The sequence below is a fragment of the Labrus bergylta genome, chromosome 9 (assembly GCF_963930695.1).
Source record: "Labrus bergylta chromosome 9, fLabBer1.1, whole genome shotgun sequence".
In the NCBI taxonomy this organism is placed as follows: domain Eukaryota; kingdom Metazoa; phylum Chordata; class Actinopteri; order Labriformes; family Labridae; genus Labrus; species Labrus bergylta.
Window position 1 is genome coordinate 27,617,845 of NC_089203.1, and position 26,651 is coordinate 27,644,495.

Consider the following 26,651-nt stretch of genomic DNA (forward strand, 5'->3'; position numbering starts at 1 on the left):
TATAAAAAAAAAAAAAAATGAGAGAACTGATTTATTCCTAATTTAAATGTACAGACTGAGACAGAACGACAAACACAAAAAGCAGGGCGGAAGAATTTGCAGATTTAAAGAGCGAGACGAGATGGACTGTAGCTGACCGATTCAGATATTCTAATAGATGCATGTGAGATTGTTGGGTGGTTAGCTGAAAGGACTGAGAGGCCGTGAGATCAAGATGAAGTCATGGACACTCAGTTGGCCGTGCTCTGTAATTTCAGAGGGCAGTGCGGCTGGAGGAACCTGCATGAACTGCTCATGAAAAAAGGGGGAAAATTCCAATCATCTCGCTCTAAAAGCCACCAGTCGAATCAACGCAACTCTAATATTCCTCCTCTTAAGCCCCGGCAGTGGTCTGTGACAACACCCGCTGCTAACAGGCTTATCAAAGGAAAATAAATAAATAAGTCAGTAAGTAAGAAAGCCGGGCTATGAGATACACTTCCTCACAACAAAACTGCATTCAGCCCCTCGGCTCTGCTTGTAAGGCGTGCGGGGCGACAAAGCAGAGAGCCGGTTGGGGGATTTTTTCCTGAACAGAGGAACCATGTTGCTAACTATGTAGATTCTCCTTCACAAAGTTATCTGAGGACACACACACAGAAAACCAGAGAGGGCTCACACACACACACACACACACACACACACACACACACACACACACACACACACACACACACACACACAATAAAGGAGGAGTTACAGAAATGCAGAGAGGAACTCTGAATGGCCTTCCTGATGCTCCTGTGACATAAAGAGATACACATAAGATTTTAAAAAGAGGTTACTTAAAGGACCAATATGTCCCCCTCCTCTCTAGAGTCCATGCTCACTCAGGTCACCATGTGGTGGACTCTGAAGCTTCAGTGTTTATCCAGCTCTGCATGGGTCTGTAAACCTTTCTGTGTTCTAACCTCTCTCCATTTTTCAAAAGCATCTCCAATATTGATCCTAGTTTGAGCACGTTTCTGCTCGTGGAGCTTATTAGAAACATGCAGAGGCTTTTTAGGTCGGGTACAATCACTTCTATCTGAACCACTTCTCTTGACCCGCTTCCATCACTGCAACACCTGTTGACCTGATAACTGCTCTCATATCTGGCAAATAGAGGCGCATCCAAAACGGCCACGTGTAGTGGGTGTCTTAAAAGCACCTACCTTCTCTGGTCCAAACAAATCCAGAGCATTCAGGAGCAGAATCTAAAGTTAGAAGGAGGACATACTGGCTGCTGCATTGTTGTCAGAGAAGCCAGCACTTCAACATAGCATGTTTCCTTAATGTCTGATCAGATAGTAAGCTCACTTTATCATTTCATTAAGTAGATATCTGGAGACATATTGGACCTTTAACGTAATCAGCTGTCTCCAGTCTCTGCATTTTTCCTCAGATATATTAAGTGTTTAAACAGCTTTTCTTTCCATCCCTCAACTTTACTCTTTTGGATCCCGCTGCTCTCGTCTGTGTTCTTTCCACATCCAGCAGGATAAAACAAAACGCCCAATATCTCATGAGCAGGTGAACATAGTGTATCATTTAGCAGTTAAGCAGCTGTATGTCCCTGAGGAATCTTTGGAAAACAAAACAGCTGAAGGAAAAGTGAAATGATAAGTTGGATGTACAAAAACACAACCTGTAATGAATGCTCATGCTGCTCTGTGTCTGGTGAAACACACAGTTATTGCTGTTTTAAAAACAGGGTGGGTATTTTTTTTTTTAAGAAGGCACCAGAAGCAACACTGCTTCTAGTAAACAGAAATATAACCACACAGAATCCAGAGTGATAGAAAAGCAGTGAAGGACACTGTGTCTGAAAATGATAGAAAATCAAGCAAAGCACCTCCTACGCTGTTTACTGACGCAGGTGAGCCAAAGAGCAGAACAACAACGCCGCAGCCATCAGAGTAAACAAGATAAATGTGCAAATTAATATCTGTGTTTGTGTTGGCCAATATGTTCGACTGTTAACCAGGATGTTTAACTCCTTTAGGAAGCTCACGTCATGCCACAGGCTGCAGGCAGACATAAGGTGCACTGAATGTCTACCAAACAGTTTTTTCAGTAGTTTCAGATTATGCATTTGGCATGTTTGTGTTCACTAGAAAGTTTTTTTACGAGAGTTCAAAGTGAAGCCGGCCAAGAAAAAAAAAATCGGAGAGAGGAAGAGATGCACAACAGAAGAGATGCACAACAGAAGGTCGTCGTCTGATTCCACCTCCGCTACATCTGTTACAGCAAGGAAACAAACACAGCTACAAGGCGTCGCCTCGACTTTAAAGGAGCACTCCACTAATTTACAGAATGAGCACAGTGAGCAGTCAAAAAGTTTCTGACTGGGCTAAATGTTTGGTGTGAAATAACCTCACTCATCCCCTACAGCTACAAGTGTTTTGATCCGACCATTTTTGTTTTTTCTGTAAATCAAAATCATAACTTTGCGTTATGAAAAGTAACTAAGAAAAGTAAACATTTGACTTGCATCGACAGACAGAATGCATTCACACTTTTGTGACATAGTCCATCTTGGGTGTCTGCTGGAGGTGATGTAGGAGTCCATTGAGAATCATTCACTTTTGCTCCTGTTATTTCCATTTCCATCTATATTAAAAAGGAAATAATCTTCAGAAAAGGTAAAGGGGGTAATAGTGGAGTTGAAGTGTCAAAAAATGTAAATTCTGGTTGGTGTTTTTTTGTTTTGGATTTTGAAAATTTCAAAAGAAAAATCAGAGAATCGAAAAAGACCAAGTACTTTGAGTTTTCTGTTGGATCTTTAATCACTGGAAGAAGTACACTGATTTACACAAAGTCTTAAAACTGTGAGTCTCTGTGCAGCAGCTTACGGGCCAGTAGTGCTGAACTACAGCGATCTGATCCCAGTCACAAGTTGCTGCTATCAATGTGTGTTGTACCTGAGAGATTTGCAAGAGGCCGTACAGTTGCCATGGCATCTCGTATAAAGCTTCAAAGAGGTTTATGGTCTGAGATAAAATTTAACCGACAACAGCAGAAACCTTTATGCAAATGTAACCGACTCCTGGAGCAGAGTTACACAAACTGCCATGCATTTCTTTCCTTTCCTTTGTTTTTTCTTCTTCTCCTCACACACAGTGGATCCTAACGGCCGGTCACACTTCAACTGATAGTCGTCCAACCAAAGTCAATTTGATGCATCCTCACTCTCTCTTCCTCCTGTTTTCTGTCTCTGTTTAGATTTCCTATCCAAGGTGCGGTGCAGATGACCTAGCGGTTATGTTGAGCCCCCCCATGTATGTATGTATGTAGGCTATAGTCCTCATCACAGCAGCCATTTCGGTCGGTTCAAATCCAACCTCGACCCTTTGCTGCATGTCGTCCCCTGCTCTCTCCTCACAACATTTCCTGTCTCTCTTCAGATAGAATATAATAGAATTACTTTATTGATCCCAAACTGGGAAATTGTGGCGTTACAGCAGCAGGTTATCCAAACACAATATGAGCAAATCTAAACACAATATAATATTAAATACAAAGTAAATAAGCACTAAAAATATCAAAACTAAGAATAAGAATATATACAACAAGGATTTAACTAAACATTACTAGTCTTAATACGAAAAGATTAAATACAACATACTTTGCTGGAGATAGATGTAAATGTGCAAAAACAGAGTTGTAAATGGACAGTAGATGTCCTATCCAAGAAAGGCCCAAAATAAAACAATAATGAATGCCAAAAAATAAATAGATATTGCTTTACTTTAAGAGGTACGAACAGCTGTTGTTGAATGCAAAAAATACATTCTCATACATTCTAAGATGCAGTGAAAGAAACATCAGATCCTTTCAAACAGACGATGAAAGGCCTGTAAATAATCCCATCACTGCCACATAACTGCTGGAACTTATTAACGAAGACAAATGTTGTAGTACCCTCGTCACTCACTTTACAACAACCTGATCGTACGTATTGTCCTGAATACTAAATGTTCTAAACATTCAAATATTTATATAAGAAGGTTGTGTAGATGATCTTATACTCCTCCTTATTCCACGGTTACATCAGATATTTTCTTGGTAAATGTTAGTGCGCCACTGACTTGACATTTAACTGACATGTTTCAGATAAAGAGGAACAAGCCTGTGTGTGTGTGTGTGTGTGTGTGTGTGTGTGTGTGTGTGTGTGTGTGTGTGTCTCAGGGGCTGACTGTTCATATCAGAGCTGACTTCCCAGGAGCTTGGTGTAAAAAAAAAAAAACACCTCCGCACAAGGTAAACACTCTGTTACCATAGAAGCTGTAACTATGGATAGAGAATCAGGCTCCTTTACGGACACACACACACACACACACACACACACACACACACACACACACACACACACACACACACACACACACACACACACACACACACACACACACACACACACACACACACACACACAACTAGAAGGTGGAAACTTTTAAATTAAAAACTGTTAATCTTGCTGACTTTGTTTCAGTTTTCCCACCAATGACATTTACAGAATTTAACTGTAATAATGAAACAGGTTGAGGGAGAGGGAGGGAGTGCGCCTCCTTCGTCTTCTTCTTCGGTATTTAAAGCGGTGTAACTCATAAAAAAGGTATTAGTCGGTCTAGGTGACCCACAGCACACACTATGAGAACATTATCCCCTACATTTTGATTTAAAGCAGAATACACCTGTGGTTTTTTATTCTCATGTAAATGCAGAAAACAAGACGGGGGACCATGTGAATTTTTCCACACAGTTAATGAATACGTGTGGGTGTGTGGAGAGCACTTTGGCAGCGGCCTTGCAAGTAAACAGCTGAGTCTCTCCTGCCTGCACATTTACAGCTGGAGTCTCACACTTCACACAGGAGACAGACGAGAACATACAGAAAAAAACAAACATGCAGGTCAGTAGTAAGTAATCATTTATCACATATCAGAACAAAAAATTGTTCCAAGAATTTATTTCAAAACAAATGAAACAAACAAACAAACAAAACAGAAGTCACACTCACAAAAAATAATCAAACCAACCTTTTATATTTGTTTAACACCATTTTTTTAAACAAAAATGTAATGTGTTTTCTTGAACTGTAAATAAAACCATGTCCCCACATGTGACGTGATGAAAAAGTGCATATCGCATGATGGTAGGAAATGCTCATCCAGACAGATCAAAATAAATCTGGGCGACATGGCAGCGGACACTCATAAAGGATGTTTTACTGGATAGGGACTTTCTGCAATCTTGTCCAGTGTCTTTAAAGAGCCCATATTCTGCCCTTTTTGGGGTTCATATATTTAATCTATGTACCTACTAAAGTATGTTCACAACAGCTAAAGTTATAAAAAAGTGTCTGTTTTCATGAACTGCCGCTCCATGCACCGGCTCGCTTCTGGCTCTCTCTCTAAGGCTCTGAAGTGCCCACGTTCAGAGTCCCCACGTGTGCCAAGTCTGATCTGATTGGTCGGCCTGTCGGCTCTGCCGCAATTGGTCAGTCGCTCAGCACGGTTCTCGGAAATGTCCCGTCCCTTTTACCATATTGGGAATGCAGCCACTTTGGCTCCGAGGGGAGCAAAAACATTAGCACCTTAACACTACTGTGCTACCGCAGGCTACGGCATATCGTGGGCGTGCTACAGAAGTTAATGGGTGTGCAACATGAGCTGCAGGGCCACAACAAGCCAATGGGCTTAGATCAGTGATCTCACACTGACAAATTTTTTTCGAGGGGGACTAGAACCGAGCGTTACATGCAGCTAATGCTGCAGCTAACAGGAGGAGGTAGGAGAAGCCGCGTTTACGCAGACTTTGAATTTTTGCACATAGATGTTCCTAAACATGCAAAGGACACTTGGAAAACACACTAAAGAGCAAATAAAACCAGAAAAAGCATAATATGGGACCTTTAAGGAACGGGACAATGAATCATGCTAGTGATAAACATAAAGCTGACTGATACGCCTGTAGGAGGAGTATTTGTGAATTCTATTCTGCGTCATGAAGACGTAGCTCTGGGAAATTGTGATGTGCATTTTATATGATAGTTTGACTTTTTCTAGGCTTGTTGTTGACTCTGAATATAACATGGAGATAAACTCCAAAGGAGAACAGTCGTAGGAGGAAGTTCTTGTTGCATAAAAACATGAATGTGCATTTTATTTACTGCCTTTAAGACCCTCTAGCAGCATCTGAAACCCCCTTCATGTAATCATTCTGCTGTTTGACAATTTGTTTGAATGTTCTGAAACTGACAATTTGACATTTGCTCCGACTTCACTCATTTTGTCAGCCGCCTGCAGGTGAGAGAGTCAAAATGATGACTCCCCCCTTTTTCAGCCTTTACGCAACGTCTTATGTCACTGTTTGTGTGTACAACCACACAATGCCTTCGAGGAGGGAGGCGTTCCGAGGCTTGCACCCTTATTCCCATTTGTATCACTCATGGTGTCAGAACTACAAAAACAAGCAAGAAACTAAATGACATGGAGCTCCTTAAGTGAGATCAGGCAGCAGAGCCGGAGAGATGTGTGTGTTTTGATGTCTTTTCTTCCTGAATGATTGAGATGAATCCACACAGACGTGATGCTGTGCAGTTTTGGTGAGAAGAGCCCAAAGCTACAGTGCAGACATTTGTGAAGTCAGAGACAGAACTTGAAGCTCATAAGATTTTATGATTCAGCAGGAATAGTGTTGTAGTTTGTTTATTTCAATTTGAAGTAGTGTAGATCTAGTCCAAAGTTAGAAATCCAGAAATGTAAGAAGTTTTGAAGCCCATTTATTTACCCAACGAGCTACTGTCACACCTCTACTATTTGCTTTACATACTTTATTAATCTCTGAGGGGAAATTTTGGTTTGCACTCTGTTATTGAGAGCTGTTGGGGGTTTGGTGCCTTGTTCAAGGGCTCCTCCACCTCTCCAGCTACCACACCAACTTCCATATTTTTGGTCCACACCGAGACTTGAAACATCCGGTTCCAAACCCAAGTCCCTACAGACTGAGCTAGCCAATTTTGCGTTAACTAGAAGTGTATTTCGATATACTTTTCTGACTCAATAACGCCGTTACAATTACAGAAATTTAAAACAACTTGTCACTCGTTACTTAATGTGAAATGGCCAAGAACTACATTACATTAATGTTATGCTAACATCAGCACAGTAGCATCCTGGGAGAAAGAACGTCACTCACAGTAAACACACAAACAGGCTGATGATCATTCAGGCGGGAGATTTATGTCTTAGAAATACCGACGTAATAGTTCCCTGCTCGAGTTAACTGACAAGAAGCTAGTGGTGAGTTGAAGTCTGTCTGCAAGACTAAAAAAACTGTCCACGGCCAACAACAGTCATTCTAATCTCACCAAGCACAAAGCTAAACAACAACATGCTTCTACTAAACTAGTTCTTAGAGAGCCCGGTGCTGCAGACACAGGAGACCAGCAGGAGCAGCTAGCGTTAGCTCGACAGACCAAAGAGGAGATTCTCCATCTTAACAGACAAGGCTTGATTTTTAAAGGCTTTATATGTGATTTTTTGATCCAGCAGATGTCGCCCTTGAGCACCAGCATGAAACCAAAACAACTCGCGCTGCATTGTTGTGTTAGCATGCTAATGCTAGCGATCTTTATTATGCTGGTATCTTCACACTGCATGTAAATTTACCTGAAATGAGCGTGATCTAGAAACACAGTTAAGCAGTGAGTACAGTATGTTATTCTTCTTTTCTCTAGTCCCTCAATTAAACAACTTTTATACACGAGGGGAGAAGTCAGCCGGCCGTCCTGGCGATGTAAACAAACTGAAGATAGGACTCTGAAAACTCTGAAAACATCACAGACAGTGGGACTCGGGTGTTACACCCATTGTAGACAGTCATGACTCACAGAGTTATTTTCAGAGGATATACTTGATTTATATTACATTTAAGTGTGAAAAATCACATATAAATCCTTTAAACATCACCAGCTCCATGATCTGTTAGCCAAGACCAAACAGACTGATAAGACAGGTCTGTTGTTGACGACATGCTTCATATCAGCTGTTGAGTCTGTCGCCTTCAGTACATGTTGAAAATGGCTAAAATGTTAAGTGAATGTGACAGCTGTTTCCTCTCACATTGCCACAGTAAATAATGTCAACATAAAGATGAGTATTGAAGACTAGTAATGCTAAAGTTACTTTCCCAACCATCTAGTTACTTTTAATGCAGTTACTCAGTTAGTATCTCTGTGCATGGTTACTTATTTTCAGTAACTTGCTCCCACAGCTAAACACAGAAGACCTTTTAAAACTGAGCCATGACCTCCAGGCTGCATGGCAGCTATTCTAACCTTTAGGCTAAGTCGTTTTGAAGAGTTCAGGGACAAAGGGACAAGCGGCCTACAGCACAGTCTGGTCGGCGTGTCTGCTGCTGGATGGACGGCCAAGAGGATTGGCTCTGGAGTCTGGAGGCAAGGTAAACCAGGTCCCAGATTATACCTTCAGCTAATCGAGGCAGAGGCCGCGCTGCACAGGTGATAGAGAGGAGACTTGCAGACAATTCAGAGTAGACTTTATAACATCTACCTGCAGAGTTTAAACGACAAATAGAGAAATGGGTTCATTTTATCTGAGGGAAAACTTCCCGGAGAGGACCAGGAAAACTTAATCTAGCCATTTTGCCACTGCTGTTATGTCTTGCCGCTTTGTGTCGCTGAGTGCTCATGATGGATTAATGTTGGATCTTCGTAGATAATAAAACAAAGAGTAGAATATCTGCTCTTTAGTTTAGCATCTTGATATAATGTTTGTTACAAATTGGTGCTTTAGGAAAAAAGATTGATTGATTGACAAAGTTGATATAAGAAAAAGATTTCAATATCAACCTTTTCTGTGGGATAATTTGTGATTTGGACGATATCTTTATGACTCATTGGCACCAGTGGCGGTTCTAGACCACTTTTACTGAGGGGGCAAAACTGGGGCCAGTTGTTTTGTCAGGTATATATATATATATATATATATATATATATATAAATATATATATATATATATCTATATATATGTTATGCCAAATAATAGCTCACATCATTAAATAACACAACATAAAATACCATGATTGATGTTTGTTTCAGTAACAGAATTAAATACTAGATTGTGAGTCAAATACTGTTTACGTGTTATTAGGGGAGTTCTTCCTATCGGAGGGATGGCCACAGGGGGGAACCAAGCTCAGTGTTACAGGGGCACTGGCCCCTGTTGGCCCCTGCCTAGAACCGCCCATGATTGGCAAAGGTTAAGCAGGGGCAAAAAGCAGAGCAATCCTTTTGTGAATCAGGACCTGAGAGTCCTAGAGCCCTGGCCAAGCGAGCCAGAGCGGGTTGAGATTGATTGATCCTCAAACACACACTGTACAGTTACATTTCTTCTTAGAGCCTATACTTGACAGCCAGTTTGTCTCCGAGTGGTTCATTACAGGCCAAAACAACCCTCCCCTGAGTTGTTATGCTGCCATGTCCATGACACTTCAAAACTGAGGAGGAACAGCCTCTGGACCCGCTGAGCAACGACTACAAATGACTAAAAGTGAAGGGGTGTGATGAGTGGCGCTGAGGCTAAAGGAAAAAACACTGAACAGGAAGTCTGTTGAGTGGGTCGTCCCTCCAGCATTGGCAGGTTGAACTCATACCAACACACATCTGCATTTTACAACTCACCACATCGACTCATAGCGAGTTGCACAATTACAACCACCAATGAAGCGTAACAACAAGGGGACAGTGGATGCATGACTTGTCCTCCATTCTGCAGGACTTAACCGCTCGCCTCGCCCTCAGCCTTGCCTGCTTGACTTCCCCAGCCTGACCCAAATATGACGTCCCAGAATGCATCCGGGGGAACTGACAGCTCTTACTCCAACTCTATTTATTATTTTTTCTTTAAACGCTTTCTATGTGATTTTTTGATCCAGCAGATGTCGCCCTTGAGCACCAGCATGAAACCAAAACAACTCACGCTGCATTGTTGTGTTAGCATGCTAATGCTAGCGATCTTTATTATGCTGGTATCTTCACACTGCATGTAAATTTACCTGAAATGAGCGTGATCTAGAAACACAGTTAAGCAGTGAGTACAGTATGTTATTCTTCTTTTCTCTAGTCCCTCAATTAAACAACTTTTATACACGAGGGGAGGAGTCAGCTGGCCGTCCGGGCGATGTAAACAAACTAAAGATAGGACTCTGAAAACTCTGAGAACATCACAGACAGTGGGACAGTGGCATACTGGCATACTGATGATTTCTGTTACATTTAAGTGTGATAAATCGCATATAAAGCATTTAATGTTTTTTTTTTCTTTCTTGGTTAATAAGCCGATATCTCCACCAGCCTTTCTTGCTCCAGCGATTTTTAGATTTCCGTCTCTCTCCCCGTTGCTTTCACTCAGTCTGGCTCTCTCACCTGCTCTGCCAGATAGCTGCGAGCTTAAGCTGATGGTGGCATTATAACATTACCTTGAAAAACGTCTCAAACATTCAACTTATCTTAATGCCACGGCTCTTATCTCCCCCCCTTTACTCAGTCGGCTAATATGCCAGGCCCTGTCAGAGAAGAGCTTTCTAAATGAGATGCATCACTTTCCGCTCAAGAGTTCAGGAGCTGCTCGTTTCACTCTACTGATCTACTTCCCCCCTCTTCGTATACCATAAGAACACACTCAATGACACAATGAATGGCCTTTCATAGTCAAGTGTTGGAAATGCACCAGGCGACTCATTGTGATGGAGTCGTGCAGCGATGCTTTGAATTCAACAATTTGTATTGTTTAAAAAACTGAACCAAAGCTGAAGCACCGCTCAGTTTAACAGCGTTTCTTTGAAGCGCTAGTCATTTTGAAGTTCCTTCAAGAAGCAACCCAAACACCTCCTAAACTTCTGCGCTGACAAGATAAATACACAAAAGATTATTTGAAAGCAAATTAAGCCGGCAGAAACGGGGGGGGGGGGGGGGGGGGTCTTTGTGTTTGTAACAAGGCTCATCTCAGCTTCTCTTTGAAGGATAAATGTGTCTCTTACAGCGGAAAACTGAAAGCACAAAAAACAGAAAGAAAAAGGAAACGGAGAGAAGCAAGAAAGTAATCAGCATCTGCTGTGTTGGTGGTCTAATTCATTTGAAGATTCTTGTTAGAAACAAGTCGTCGTTAACTTTCAACAGGCATATAAACATTCAACTTTAAAGTTTGCAGCTTCCTCAATGCCTGATTATAAAACATTTGATTCGGCGCAAAAAAACGATTGGAGAGCGGAGAAAAGGGTGTGACTGTGTACTTTTCCGAAGTCGAGGAACTACCCTTCCCACAATCCATTGCGAATTCTGTAGTTGTTATAGTGTTCATACTGGTAATACAAGTGTTGTACTATCTTGTAGTTTTGTGTTGTTGTTGAATATATAAACTACATTCACTGCGTCATTATAATGTTATCATTAGACTAGCTAGCACTGAGAGCAGGATACATTTCCATGGCAACAGAGTGCACCACTAATCATGGACATCATGTGTGACACTCTAGGATTGTGGATAGTGTAGTTCTTTTCTCTAGATCGAGGATAGAGCATGTTTTTTTTTTTCTTAAAACAATGTTGATATCATACAAACTTGTGTCTTCCACAGGAGCACAAACCATCGATTCACACTCAGGTAGCTCGGGGTAAGTCGACCGTGGTTAATAATTGAATCCACTATGGAGAAAGTGAACGAGATTTTAACCACACTGTTGCAGCTTGCTTCCCAATTGTTTATCTTTTTTATTCACATTACAACCCAGAGTGTGTGCTTGGCTGCCCTCGGGGTTCCCTTCACACATCAGGATATCAGATCCTAAATATTCTACATCTTTAATGTCGACTATTTGATATTGGAGTGGCCCCGCAAAGTTCTTCTGAGCAGATCAGAGCACAACAGAATCTAGCTAAGAAGATAAACTTCAGGACCTTAAAAAAACATGTTCATTAAAGTGGTGCACCGTGCACACCTTCCTAAATCCAAATTAGCGAGAATGTATCCACAAATAAATCCTACATGTGACAGATGCAAGACTGTGGATGCAACACTGATCCACAGGTTTTGGTTATGCCACAACTTAGAGGGGTTCTGGAAAGCTATTTTCGAAGCCCTCTCTACCATTCTGGCTGTTAGAATTGACCCAGACCCCCTTATGTCTCTTCTTGGAGTAGTTCCCGAGGGGACGCGGCTACCAATCGGAGGGAAAAGAGTTGTAGCTTTTACCACTCTCTTGGCTCACCGCCTGATACTCCTGAGGTGGAAGGATACTGCCCCACCTTCAATTTCAGAAGGTGAAAAATCAGATGCACACTGCGTGGTTCTGAAAATAAATTTAATGAAATCTGGAGATCGTTCCTGACGTTCTTTGGCAAACCCCTCCACACACGTACAGGAATAAATAGTGAATTTGCTTTGCCTTGACCCATTCTATCTACTGACCTGGTAATGCTGCTTCTGGCTTTTTTTAAATATATATATATATTTTTATTCTACTTTATCTATACATCAGAATATTATTATTAATACTTATGTGTGTTTATTTTTCACCAAGTGCCTCAACAACTATTCTTTCATCTTAGCTGTCAACAGAATATGGCGAGGTAGTGAAAGAGTCTTTATACGTGAGTGACAGCAAGGGGTTGGGGATTGTGTAGGGGGGTGGGATCTGTTTGTGTTAATGTGTGTAATTATCCAAAATTAAATAAAAATAACTTTGAAGAAAGAAAACATGTTCAGCACACGTTGTTGTTGTTTCTAAATGCAGCCTCAGAGAGTTGTAGTGAGGCGGCGTCTCTTCTTGAATATGACGCCCAGCTTTTGACACACGCTCCGCTGTGACAGAGATCCGACCTCTGACTCTTCCATTGTCTCATTACTAAGCATGCCATCAGCGCCGAGTCACAGAGGCACCAAGTCACCCCTAAACAAGCGTTTGGTGATCACATAGAAAATAAGTGGCTCTTAAGTGGTGTCACATTCACGTGGAGACATCAGGGCTTAAAAAGAGTTTACTACTAAGTCAAATATCTCATAAACTTTTGTCTTTTTTCTGTAAACATTAGGTATTTTTTTCACACAAGTATAATTCATATTTTCCCCATTTAAAAAAAAACTAAGCTTAAATTCACCTGGATGAATCAGGTAAGAGCTGGCAGAGTTTAAGCAGCAAAATGTGCAAATGTTTGTCCACTACATCAACGTCCACACTGTAACTTTCCACTGGGCTGTTACACCCATTGTAGACAGTCATGACTCACAGAGTTATTTTCAGAGGACATACTTGATTTCTATTATATTTCAGTGTGAAAAATCACACATGAAGCCTTTAAGCAGATACATTTGAAATGTTCAGTCTATTGAGTTTATTTATCAAATTAAAATGTGTCATCTGTGCTCCATGTGGTTTTTGGATTTCTCAGTCATTTACAACTTCTCACTGTTGAAGAAAAAATAAGAAAAAACCTATCACATTTCAGTTTGGATATTTGTCACATATTCAAATAACTGAATAATCATATTGGATTGAAGCCGTTGGTTTTCCCGACCGTGCACCTCTCTCCTGCCTGGCTGAGCCTTCACAAAGACTATAATCCCAGATTTGTGGATCCATTTCATGAGTAGAAACATGTAGCTAAAGGCTATTTTGATACCCTTCCACAGGACTGCCGCTGCAGGCGAGGGACTGCGAGCGCTGTACGATGTTTTGGGTTTTGTGTTCTTCTGATTATGCAGCGTGATCTCCACCCCACCCCCCCCCCCCCCCCATAAAGCCGGGGCAGCATCAGTTTAAAATGAAAAAAGAAGCCGGCGTGTGACGAGAGCTTTTATCACTTTTGTGGTTTTTTCACCTGCTGGCAGACACATCCCAGGCGGAAATGAAAAACGTGTTTCTCTCCTTTAATATCTTACACATTAAAGCAGCGCAGGGTTTTCATGAGAAAAAAACATGAATTAAGAAAGTTAAAACACAATCCTAAAGCTAATGACACGATCATGATCCTCCCCTGGACGATTTATGGGACAATAGCTGAGCTTAGTGTTAAAAAGGATGAACATTGAAGGATATTGCTGCGAGAAATGATTCATTTTAATCTCCAATAACGTCTGGAAATAGCAATAAACATCCCATCTCTATATTTCTGTCGCCCTGGGTCTCAATACTGCATGTTTGTTTGTGTCACAGTCCAAAATATTAAAAGTATTTCAGTACTTTTATTGCAATAAACATTCATCCCAAGGCTGTTTCTGCTTCAAAATCACACAGCAGCAGGGTTCATACAAAGTTTAGATGGGCTTACTTTAAAGTTTATATTTAAGGAAGATGTTTAATTTTAACACAATCAATAATGTGAACTGGAAATCTTTCATTTGAAATAATTAATCCTGATGTCTTATTCACCATGGGGGTCTCAGCAGAAAGAACAATACAAAGTTAAAGGCCAGGCGGTGGCATTGGTCCCCCTTGAAATCTGGTTGGCCAAACCAGTCACCATCCCAAAATCCAAATGTATGATTGGCTATTTGCCCATCAGAGGCGGGACTTAAGTACAAATCAACTATTCTGACAGGATAATTTAACTACTTTCAGTTATACATAGATATTTTGCTTTTTCCATTAAACATTTTGTAGGAAAAACTCATGCATACTCTCGAACTTGCAATAGACTTAATTGCAAATAAATGTATTTTTGCATGTTAGACAGCGTACAAGAGTATGCATGCAATTTCCTAAGTACTTAAAATGTTACTTTGCACTGTTTTTTTTGTTTTTGAGTCCCTAAAGAATCAAGATTAGAAGATAAATATGTTGTTACCTTATTGTGTTTTTTTTTTCCTTTCTCTAACTACGGTAATTTTATTTATTTTTCATTTATTTATCTATATTTTTTATTTTCATTTATTTATTTATATTTTTTGTTTATTTTCTCGCTCCTCCCCTCGCTGTTTGCTATTTTGTGTCAATTTTGTCTGTTTTATTTTATTTATATTTTTTGTCTTTGTTTATTAGTTCTCGCTTTAGTTGTCATGTCTATATATTCTTGTTTCTTTTTGTTCACCTTATCACCAATAAAAAATATATATATATATATTGTGTTTTTTACAAGTCCATATTATTAGTGGGGTTAGAAAGGGTAATTAATTTGCATGTGTGTGTGCCCACAAACGTCATGCCTCCCCTGCATAAGTCAGAGCCTCAGGTGGGCCACCCCAGTCTGAGGCACGCCCCTGTTTGGGTAAGTGTAAAAAAACAAAAGAAAATCTGCTTTTGTCTTCTGTCTCTTTTGTAAATCAGGACAGCCTGCACCGTGTTATTCTCCTGATGAGCAGCAATCTTTTCTAACTTCTAGAGCGTAGCACAATTTTATCTTTCTTTGAGTTTCATCAAATTTCACAAGATTATCCCGCTGCTAAATGCAAAAGGCGGTATTTGTGAGTTTTCCATCTCTACCATTTCAAGCCTGCAGTAAAGAAGTTAAAAACCAACAGTGTGGATGTTTGCAGCTGTTTGAATGATAAGTAGACTATTGGAGCATGCAATCCAGACAGCAGCCTAAAGGATAAGAAATGCAAGCTTGCTTCAAATGTATGGCAAAAAAAATGTATGCATCTACTCATACAGGTGTGAGTAGATGTATTATTCTTCTGATAAAAGATCTGTAAATGTTGGCAGAAAGATGTGAAAAGCGTGTAAGTTCTGCACGTTTTCACCTGCGTTGGGAGTCCTTGGCTTTGTGCTGCAGTGACACATTGCCTCTGGTGATCAGCTGGCATTATGTTGGAGGCGAGTTAGACTGTGGCTGTGTGTGTGTGTCCTGGAGCGTCCTGCTGCTTAGGGCCGTCACTGTCAGAGCGGTGACATGACCATGTGTGACAGCACCAAAACACTGCACAGGAACCATACACAACGTTTCCTCATGTAGACGCTGCTACAGTGTGACTGCAATCATGCAAACATACATTTCATCAGCTGTTTATTTTCGTCTGCATGGTGAATTTTCTTAGTTTTAAACAAAGCTAAATGCATGATATTTATGTCAATGAAATCATTAATAATTGCATGCTTTCATGCTAAATGTTGGGTAATGTCATATTAAATCCTGTCGCATCATGTTTGACCTTTGTTGTGGAACAGATGGAAGCAGAGAACAGTTTTAAATATTGAGGACATGCAGACATGACGGAGGGCCCGAGGGCTGCGACCCAATCCCACAGAAGAATCGAAAGGCAGCCACATGATCCCGTTTTTTCAGTCATGATTTGAGGAGAGTTTCTTATTTTAATGAAATAGAAAAAAACTGAACTGAGCACTAATTGTGTTCGCTAACGCCGGACATATCTTAATCTTGAATACTGAAAAAATGTATGTTGAATGAAGCATCAACTGGCGTTATTTAAACCATAGACATTGTTGTCACCATGTCACTGCAACATTATCCAGTAACAAACAGCATCAGCCCTTCAGATATTTAAAGCCTCCATAGAATACTTTGTAACATGATAGCTCGTAGCATTGTGGCGTCTCACAATGAATAACTTTCAAGTGTCAATAAGAAGGACAGAGGGAAACAGAAAATTCTGGGCTTTGTTTCAAAGGTCACAAACCTCATTCAAAATACGGCTGACCTTATAATAATATTCATGTTCATTTATTATATCTGTTAAGAGGAGGTTATTAATGCCAATTCACATAATTCAACACCATCAAAAATAAATGTGTAGGGGGGCTCGTCATGACAACAGAGGGGGTAGACTATGAAGCAGGATTTTCTGTTATCGAGGTAACTTCAGGGTTAACTCTGTTTCAGTATAAGAAGGTAGTTCACTTCTTTGCCCGGACTAAATGCGCGGCTCCGCCTTTTTCTGTGCGGCCGCTCCAGAGGGCTCAAGTTGAAAATCTTTCAACTTTTCAGAAAAGGCGCCGTTGACGTCACCGGCATGCTTTTTCAAAATGTATGTGTTAGTACGAATTTTCATGAATTCATACATTTTGGTAACTTTGTGAATGAAGCATTTAAATCTGTCTACCCTCTAAGAGTAACTCTTCTCTTAGGTTGAAGATGTAACCATATCTCTCAACATCTCATAGCAGCAGAGTTATATTTGGTTTGGAGCCAACTGTCTGTTTTAAGCAAAGGTTTGCTAAAAATGAAATGTATATGTCTGACTTTTAAGAGTCAAGCTGATATCTTTTTTCTAGACTTATATCAAATATAATGTAAGAGGAAAGGTTGTTCAAAGATATGATGGGCAATACCAAGTTCTATGGATGCACACATACTGCCATGTTTGTTAACTTCATGGGATAGATCATTTTTAGAATGGAATAGAATAGAATTACTTTATTGATCCCAAACTGGGAAATTGTGGCGTTACAGCAGCAGGTTATCAAACACACAATATTAGCAAATTTAAACACAATATAATATTAAATACAAAGTAAATAAGCACTAAAAATATCAAAACTAAGAATTAGAATATATACAACCAGGATTTAACTTAGCATTACTAGTCTTAAATATGAAAAGATTAAAAACAAATGCATTTCTATTTTATTTTATTCATTTTTTCTTAATGCATTGTGTATTCATTTTGAATCTCTAGTGAATCACTTCAACAGTCAACCTCAGATAAGGTGGTACTGCAGTTAAAGAAAAAAATGGAAATTTAAATGCACCGCTTTCTTCGACTTTGATGTGGATTTTCAGCAACATAGCTCAGTATGTGGCACAATAAGAAGTGTAAAATATTCATGTTTTTTTCTTGGACCTTGATGTTAATTTAATATTATTGATAAGCATCGGCTTATTGCAAGTTCACACAGTGTAAAAACAGTAGCTTCATTCAGCTGATGTGTTGCTATGTAAATAAATGCGAGCGATTTGATGCCAGTAACTCTTGGTCACTTTAATTTTTTCAAAGTAGCTCTCAGATGAAGAAAGGTTGGAGACCCCTGGTGTAGGATTTATGAGTTCTTGTTCACACAATCCTACGTTTTCAGAATGATATAACACTACCTCATAGAAGTGCAAACACGTATGCAGTTGTTTTGTTTGAATCAGCTGTTAAGAGTTCACAGGAACTGACAGAGCCATCGGAGACAAGCTGTCAACAAACTGAAAAACTCAAGTGAATCTGTATGCACACAGTTCAGTCTGCACGACCTTTAACCCTCACACATCGTCGCCAGCAACTGAGCTCCCACTGCACCAACAAGAACACCATACTCTGCAAAACGTGCACATATGTCGGATCTGGTATGAATCTTTAAAACATGCTCACTGTACTTTTCTAAAACTTAAAGCTGACACTTTCTTCTTCCTGGTCTCTACATTTCAACATGTTCTGCAGAAATCCCCTCCTCACATCACATCTTTCATACGGGGATTTGTACTCTGATTTACCCAGCTGTGTCTGATATTTGCTTTTTGAGACCCCTGACAATAATTATTAAAAAAAGCCGAATCAGACACCAGCTCATCATTCCAGCACACATGACTCTGCATGCCACTGATGCATCTTCTTGTTTTTATATCAAGAACAGGGAAGTGACTCAGATCTGCCAAACATTACGATTGCAAATTTAAACCCTACTGGGGGATGATCACAGCATCTAATGAGAATCTCCACAGATGTGCCCGCTGCTCAAGAAATATCCAACTAGGAGGAATGTTTTCGACTGGCCAGAAAAACGCTGAAAAAAAAGAACGACTCAAGAGTCAGACACACTATTTCTCCTGACACGGCGTCAACACCCCCAACTAAAAGATTTGTGTTTACAGTCAGCCTCCTCCGCAGAGATGTGCGAGTGCGAGGTCAGCCACAGACTGGCACTCAGTACGTTGCTCAAGGACACTTCAGCAGAGCATATGCTTGCTGTCATGTTGCCCGGGTCCTGACCTCACAGTTGAAAGACGTTCTCTTTAATCATTTTAAAAACTAAACTGCAGAATAACAACGCCTGTAGCAACAAGCAGTTATCCACACACACACTCTGAACGACCTGTCCACACATTTCTACTTCTTCCACCCTTATTTCATATTCCTACTTTCGGTTGTTTAGTGGTGTTAAAATGAACCTTTGAGGACCTTAGCTGCGTTTAAGTCAAAACCAAGTGTAAGTGAAATCATGACATCTTCCATGCTCATGTTTGACTCCAGGAAGCTTCCAAAATGAACATTTAACCCAGTATGAAACGCTGGGAAGCTCAGTGGTTATTGGATAAATTACAGACGATGGAGCTTAACGTTGTTTTTTCAGTTAAGTTTTGTGTTCAAATCAAGGCTGTCAAACTTTTTAAATTTGTAATCGTGATTCATTTCTAAATTTCAGTAGTTACTGTAATCGCACGTTTGAAATTCCAATATTTCACATTTTTAAATAAAATTGTTAGGCTTTTATTTTGAAATGTTCTTACCGTTTTAAGCTGAAAGTACATTACTCGCTGTTAGAATTCAACCCTGCTTTTATTTTGAAATAAAGTAAGGACCTTCTGGTAGATGAAAGGTTAGGACATGAAGTTAAGCACAGAAACAGGAAGTGGTTAGGGATCCCAAACTGACGTCAAACATTTCAAAGGAATGGTAACAAAGGTCAATGTGTGATGTCATCAGGTCAATGTGTGATGTCATAAGGTGGATATTACTTTGGACTCGTCCGCTGAGCTGTCTGAGAGTTTGTTAAAGTGAAATGAGACATTCAAAGATGCAGCAGTGTCCTTTCTTTACATCACTGAGACTACAGGGAGACACTGAGGACCACTATCTACGGAGAGCCTGAAGGGACAAAATATCATGCGATTAATTAATTAATAATAATTAATTTCAGACCTTACAGTAAATAATTGCAATAAACGAGTTAATGCTGAGATTTTAACAATTTTGAGAACATTTTCTTTAATACTCCTGTGTTCTCAGTCTTTTTAGTCAGTCTTGAGTAACTTTAAGTTTAACAAAGGTCAAGTCTGAGAGAAAACCATGAAGAGTTTATAACACAAAGCCTCATTACAAACATCTGACTTTGAGATAGAAAACAATGTGGGAGCTTTAAAAGACATTGTGTCTTTCCTTTTTTTTATCCTATAAATATTGACTTCCTCTCCTATTCACCTTTGTTAAAGTCAAAACTACGGATGAACTGAGGCATGTGTTTCCTGCTGCAGGCCTTCGCAGACTTGCAGGTCAGACAGACACCTTTGTTCAACTGCGACTGAGCGGACGTGTTTGAATTAAAGCCAAAAGAAACATTGATTAAAAACTCAACAGTTTAGCATGTTTCATCAACATATGAAGCACTTGGCTGGATGTTGGTACTTAATACTTTTAGGGATTTCAGCAAACCAACCGAACGATTATACAAAAAAACACTGTCAAAAAAAGTCAAATAATTAATGCGTTGGATTTGTTTTGGTAGACTAGATTTAGAAGAAAATGGTAAACGACTTGAACTTGTTTAGCTCTTTTCAAGTCTTCTGACATCGAAGAGGTGGGAGCTAAGTTAAATGTCTTGCCATTGGACACATCTTCATCTGGCTGCAGGAGCTGAGAGACGACCATCTCTACCAACTGAGCCACCGCCGCCCAATAAAAACACAATTTGTGTACTCGAAGCCAACCACTGCAACTTAACCCGACATATTATTGTTTCACATAAAGGGCCAGCAAGGTACCCCCCATGTACAGCCTACACGTTCTCAGGTGTGCACGGTTGCAGAAACACATCATGAAAAGTGAATCAAAACTCCAAGGCACACTGAAAATAACTTTACGGTATTTTACTGTATTTTATTGTGAGCGAAGAACGCGTTTCGCCTGCAGCTTCTTCAGGTTTGCATTATGTTTAAATAATTATATTGATAATTTGTTTGTCTGTTACCAACTTTAGGCCGGTCAGGTGTTAAATCTCAACAAAACCCAATTCAGATAAACGGTCATTATAAGACAGGAGAAAAATAAGACGATACTTCTGTTTAGTATCAAAACTATAAGAGGTCGAAGTACAAATACAGAATTAATATTTTGTATTCAAAGCTTCAAACTATACTTTTTTATCAGCACATAAGTTCAAAAACCTTTTATTCATCCTGAAACATATTGAACCGATATGTCTGCTACTTTAAAAAATTCCACTAAATCTCTGATGCACGTCATGAAGAGCTTCGATCTCTGCTTTGTCCTTGGTTCAACATCTTTTGAAGTTTTCCCCTTCGGTGTCTTTCATGTCTGAGCGTCCTTCACTGAGTCTCTTTACGCCTCTCTGCTGTTAAAAAAATAAAATAATAAAACCCTCTGGCCTTCCTTTTTGATGAGTGTTTAATAAACATTACCTGAGCTGCAGGAGTCTACCTTGAATATTTCACTTCAGTGTTTGACCTCACATCACACTGGCGTCAGTGAGGTGAACAAAAAAACACACCGGCACATGATAGCTGCAGATGGGTCTCCCTGGCAACTGTAACCTCTCTTGAATACATGCCAGATTTCCAGCGGTCCCTCTCTTATCTGAAATCCACCTAGGCGTGGTGTCTTAAGGAGAGGGAATCCAGACGTTAATGAGAAAACACTTTCCAACTGGGATCTGCTGCACGACGCTGGCTGGCATCATCATCTCCCCAGTGGAGCTCACCCACAGGCGTGAAATGATAATGATACAACTGCAGGAAGGAGCCTGATGCACCTCTGTTCTCTAGTGATGGCTGACTTACACCAGGATTAATTAAAAAGAATAGAACACTAGCTGAAAATGTCAAGAGACTTTCAGGTGGACTGCGCCTGAAATCCTCCTGATCTGAAAGAATGACACAGAAGTTGCAAACCAAGCAACAGAATCTGCTAAAGAAAAATGTTTGCCTTAAAGAGGACATATTATCCCCCTACTCCACCTTTTCAAACAGTCCCCCTGTGGTCTAAATGAAAGATCTGTGCTGTGCTTTGGTCAAAATATAACATGAATGAAGCACCAGAGGAGGTTTGTGACCCTGTATAAACCAGCTCTCTCTGAACGCTCTGTTTTGGTGTGTGTGTCTCTTTAAATGAAATGACCCCCCTGAGTTTTCCCCGTAGACACCACTCCTTCACTAGCGAGAATATAAATGGCGGAGCTGTGCAAAAGTTTTACTCTAGTTACTCTACTTCAGTCTGTTTTTTGTTCACACTTGCAGCTCGCCCATAAAACTTCAGGAGTATTTCAGGAGTTTTGTGCGAGTGTGAATAAGGCTTATGAGGGACATGCAGTAGGTTACATTCATTTTTACTGGTTTGGGGAAAGCATGGGTTGTCACACATAAAACCTTTTTTTACCATCTGTCGAGTATTGTGCCTATTTCTGTAGATATATCCTGCCATGTTTGACGCGAGCCATAATGAAGCAGAGCTATATGAACACCTCTTCTGAAAGGAGCTTATATGCTCCCGGTGTGTTGGCATGTTGCAGCTGTGTGTTTTACCGAGTGCGTGTAGGTGTGAGGGAGGCGAGACTTTCACGCTGCAGCTCAGAGCTGTTAGAAAAAATGTTAGAGAGAATATGTCACAGAACATTTACTTTGTGTAGGTGTTAGCTGATAGACATTTGTTGCTGCTTCGCTGATAACGCCTCCCACGAGCTCGGAGCGTGTTTGAGACAGAGAGCGAACGTGTCAGTCGACGGCGTCAAACATTGATGAGATTATAAAGACGCTGTTACCTCAGTGAAATGTCACGCAGTGATTGTAGAAGGAGTGATGATCGAGCGACGCTAATTATACAGAAACATCACAGTCAGAGGTGTTCCTCAGGTCGATAGTTTGACAGTTAATTGAATTCCAACTATGTAACTATATTTTCCTTTATGCATCCAGGTAGTTTTAATGTGACAGCGTCTGCAGATGATCCACTTCATAGACAAGCAGCTGAGAGAGGAGCTTAATGAAACTGGTTTAAAAGACAAAGTCACAGAATCGATCATCACTTCCTGTCAGTTTGCAGATGAAACTACAAGTTATTGTCAAAACACAATTTGTCTAAAACAGTTTTTTTAAATGGCACGTGTCTCTGCAGAAGTAAAGGCTTCATGTAGGTGATGTCATTCTAGGTTTCACCACCTTTAAAAAAAAAAAAACACCTGTAAGAGGTGGTTTTATGGTGGCAGGGCGAAGGAAGATGAGAAAGTTAGTTACATACACTAAGATTCTTTTCTCTTAGTCCACTGCACAGCTCCTACATTGCACCTTTTGTACATTTTGTGTTTTTTATTTTTATATTTTACATTTTTAAATTCTATTTTATATATTGTAACAGCTTCTTATACTGTATTGTTTAAGTTGTTGCTAGTTCTGCTTTATTTCCTTGTTAACTGTTTAGCACCAATACACTAAGTAAGATAAGATAAGATATACTTTATTCATCCCAGCAGGGAAATGTAGGTGTTCCAGCAGCCAGCATACATACAAACACACAACACATACATATATACATATCCCACCCATACAAAAAACATGAGCCCACAATACCTAGCCAGGATAAAAAAAGTGGTATGAAGGTCCATGTGCATAAGTAGCTGTTACTCATAGATAACAGTACAAAATACTAGCTCTGCCAGTGCATAGTATGATAAATAAATAAATAATTATTATAAAAAAGCAGTCAAGTGTGCAAAATACAGTTTGATATATGCAGCTCAGGCTAAATTCCTTGTATGTGTAAATGTACTTGGCAATAAAACCTTTCTGATTCTGAAATACGGTAAATGGTAAATGGACTTGAGCTTGTATATTTCTTTTCTAGTCTTCCGACTACTCAAAGCGCTTTTACACCGCAGGTCACACCGACACATTCACACACTGAGGCTGCTGTGCAAAGTGTCCATCCGAAGTAACTCATCCCATTCATACACATTCACACCCTGCAGACGAAGCAGTGGGAGCAACTTGGGGTTAAGTGTGTTGCCCAGGGACACATTGGACATGTAGCTGCGGGAGCTGGGGATCGAACCCCCGACTCTACCAACTGAGCCACAGACTATCCAAATTGAAGCATTGCAGTTTATCTGATTTAAATTAGATATTTTTCTGTTTTTCATAAAAGTTTCATATTATAATGTGTTTAATTCCTTTAGGTTTTTGGACTGTTTAGTCACAGTTGTTACTCTTCTTCATTTTCAAACTTCCCTGGTCCTCTGTTCAGACTGAGATAACAAATAAGTGTATGATATTTCATCTTTGGATTTGATTAAAAAATGTAACACACAAGCTGTGACTGTGTTTATGAGATTTATTTCGCTGTGGAGGTTGTACTTTTTGTTCTCTGATAAATCTTTTAAATTTATAAATATATCTGAATAAGAAACTGTGATCCAGAGTTAAATCTCTACTTGAAGAAGTCCACACTGTTTGTACCACAGGCTGAAGTGAAGATAGAGCTACATCCACTCAGCCCTGAACAGAGCTCCACTCTGACATCTGCACCACCTCCAGTCACAAACCGCTGGAGTGGAAACTACTTTTCTTCACTTGTCTTATACATTTTAATGCAACTACACGTTATGTTTTACAACAAGCAGCTCAGCCATCAGTGCAAAGGGAGTTCCTGTGACATGCTGTTGCAGAAATGACAAGCTCTGCAAGTCCCAAAGGTTTTGCAGCAAACCAGCCTGTTTTCATAAAAACAGACCTGACAGATCACTGGATACATCATGTTAAATATCTACACACGCTCTGCTGCTGCTATTAATACACACATCATGGCCTTTTGCTTACACGCTGTCCAAAATTCTGGTGAACCCAAAAATAATAATGAATTCCCCGGAGCCTCTCTAATCAAAGGAATGTCAAAACTGTGTGCGCAAGCGTTGTCTGCAGCTGAACTGTTATGAACGAACCAACAAATTTCCACATGATTTCCAACTCCCCGTCCTGCATCATTGCGTGGGTGCACCCATGGGTGAACTAACAACTTCACTGAGCAGTGGTCTGCTGCTCCATAGGATTAGGGACATGAACTCCCCCCCCTCAGTGCTGGTGACAAACTTGAATCTCAAAAGGCCAACAACATATGGCGCACTGGTTTATGGGATTACCCAATTAACAAGGTGACTCAGAGAGCTGCTAATCTGCAAAATGTTCCAGCGTGGTGTGTTTCAGACTGTGACGCATGGTGGGGTGTTGCATCTTTTTTGACCATCCACGACCCACTTAAACACACACACATTATTTCTGTGGGTTAAGCAGCCAGCTCTAATTGTATTACACGTAGATCCAGGTGCGCTCAGGCTTTCTGGGTGCCCAAATAAACATCTCTCTCTCTCTCTCTCTCTCTCTCTCTCTCTCTCTCTGTCTGTGTCTCGATGCGTGTAGAGCTGAGCATGTTATGCTGTCAGCAAGAGGTTCATTAGTTGTCATTATGTGGACATAAAGTGCGCCGCAGGCAGAAACATCACCCCTTCATGTGCGCTTTTTAGCTGTGCCGCGCAATTCCGGCACTGACGCACGGGTGGACAGCAATTCCAAAGCGTGGACACGTTTTCACGCAAAAAAAGAGACAGAAGAGAACCTGGAGAACATCCGTTCAAAACGGCCGCTTGCTGATTCATGTTCGTCCATGGGAACTAATGTGTTTGCATGCAGAGTTTTTTGCGCATGCCAACTGAGTGTTAGACTCAGTAATGTCGCTGATTTGAACTGGAAGACAGCTGATCCTGGACTCCTGATATTTATGACACCAATAAATCCAACATGAAAACAAATGATAACATCCAGACCAGCTTTTAAAAGTGACTTATCCCAAGATATCACACTCAGTCAGTGTATGTGCCCGTTGATCTCATTTATGTGATACTTTTGAGAAACAGGATGAGAACGCTTACCTTCTGGGAAAGCGTTGGGTTGCACCACGTACAGAAATCCGTGCACCAGGTGGAACAGGATGCCTATCGGTCCCGGTTCGTAGTGTGCCAGAGTCTCGTAAACTCCCGCAGGCACGTAACCGAAATCCAACTTTCCCGGCGGTGGGAGTCTCCGCGGCTCCGTCTCTTGTTGGAGTTCACCGGACGCCTGGAGCACCCACAGCAGCTGCAGCAGGAGAATCCCGCTCTTCCACATCGTGCTTGATGGACTGACTGGCCTTCAGACTTGGGGGTAAATTCCCGACCCAAAGATTAGATGGAAGATGACCTGCTTGGATTCGTATCTTCCGTATCTGAGCTGAGAGTCGGATTTTAAAGTGTCCAGATGAATGGACCGCAGCTTTTTTTTAAGTCCTGCTGCCAGCGGAGAGTCTCGTTTTGAGCATCGTTTCCCCCCGCGGAAAGAGGTCTCCTGTCGGACGCAGACCTGGGTGGTGATCCTGTCTCCTCCCGTCTCCGCTCCTCGACGCGATCAGTCCCACAGAGATGAGCGCGCCTGTCGCTTCCACTCCAGCATCGGTGCGCACGGGGAGGCGCTGCGTCACGGGAGCGGGGAGCGGGAGGGGGAGGGAGTGCGCGTCTCCGTCACTTCTACAAGAGGGGAGGACTGGTCCAGAGGGAAGCGCTCCTCCTGCCGGGGAGAGGAGGGTGGAGTTTAGAGAGGAGGAACATCTTGTGTTTCACTTTCTCTGTTGTGTCTCGTG

General features: G+C 40.8%; 1 protein-coding gene across 19 annotated transcripts in view; it reads right to left on the reverse strand.

The window, feature by feature from the left end:
* prom1a (prominin 1a) overlaps positions 1 to 26,651 on the reverse strand; it is a 99,527-nt gene extending 72,876 nt beyond the window's left edge. For 9 of the 19 annotated variants that reach the window (XM_020648473.3, XM_065958535.1, XM_065958542.1 and 6 more), the window contains exon 1: positions 25,909 to 26,651. In XM_020648473.3, the coding sequence (XP_020504129.2) occupies positions 25,909 to 26,143 (235 nt within the window). In that variant the 5' untranslated portion in view covers positions 26,144 to 26,651. The remainder of the gene's footprint in view (positions 1 to 25,908) is intronic. The other 10 variants (XM_020648478.3, XM_020648477.3, XM_020648472.3 and 7 more) reach the window with 2 other exon arrangements.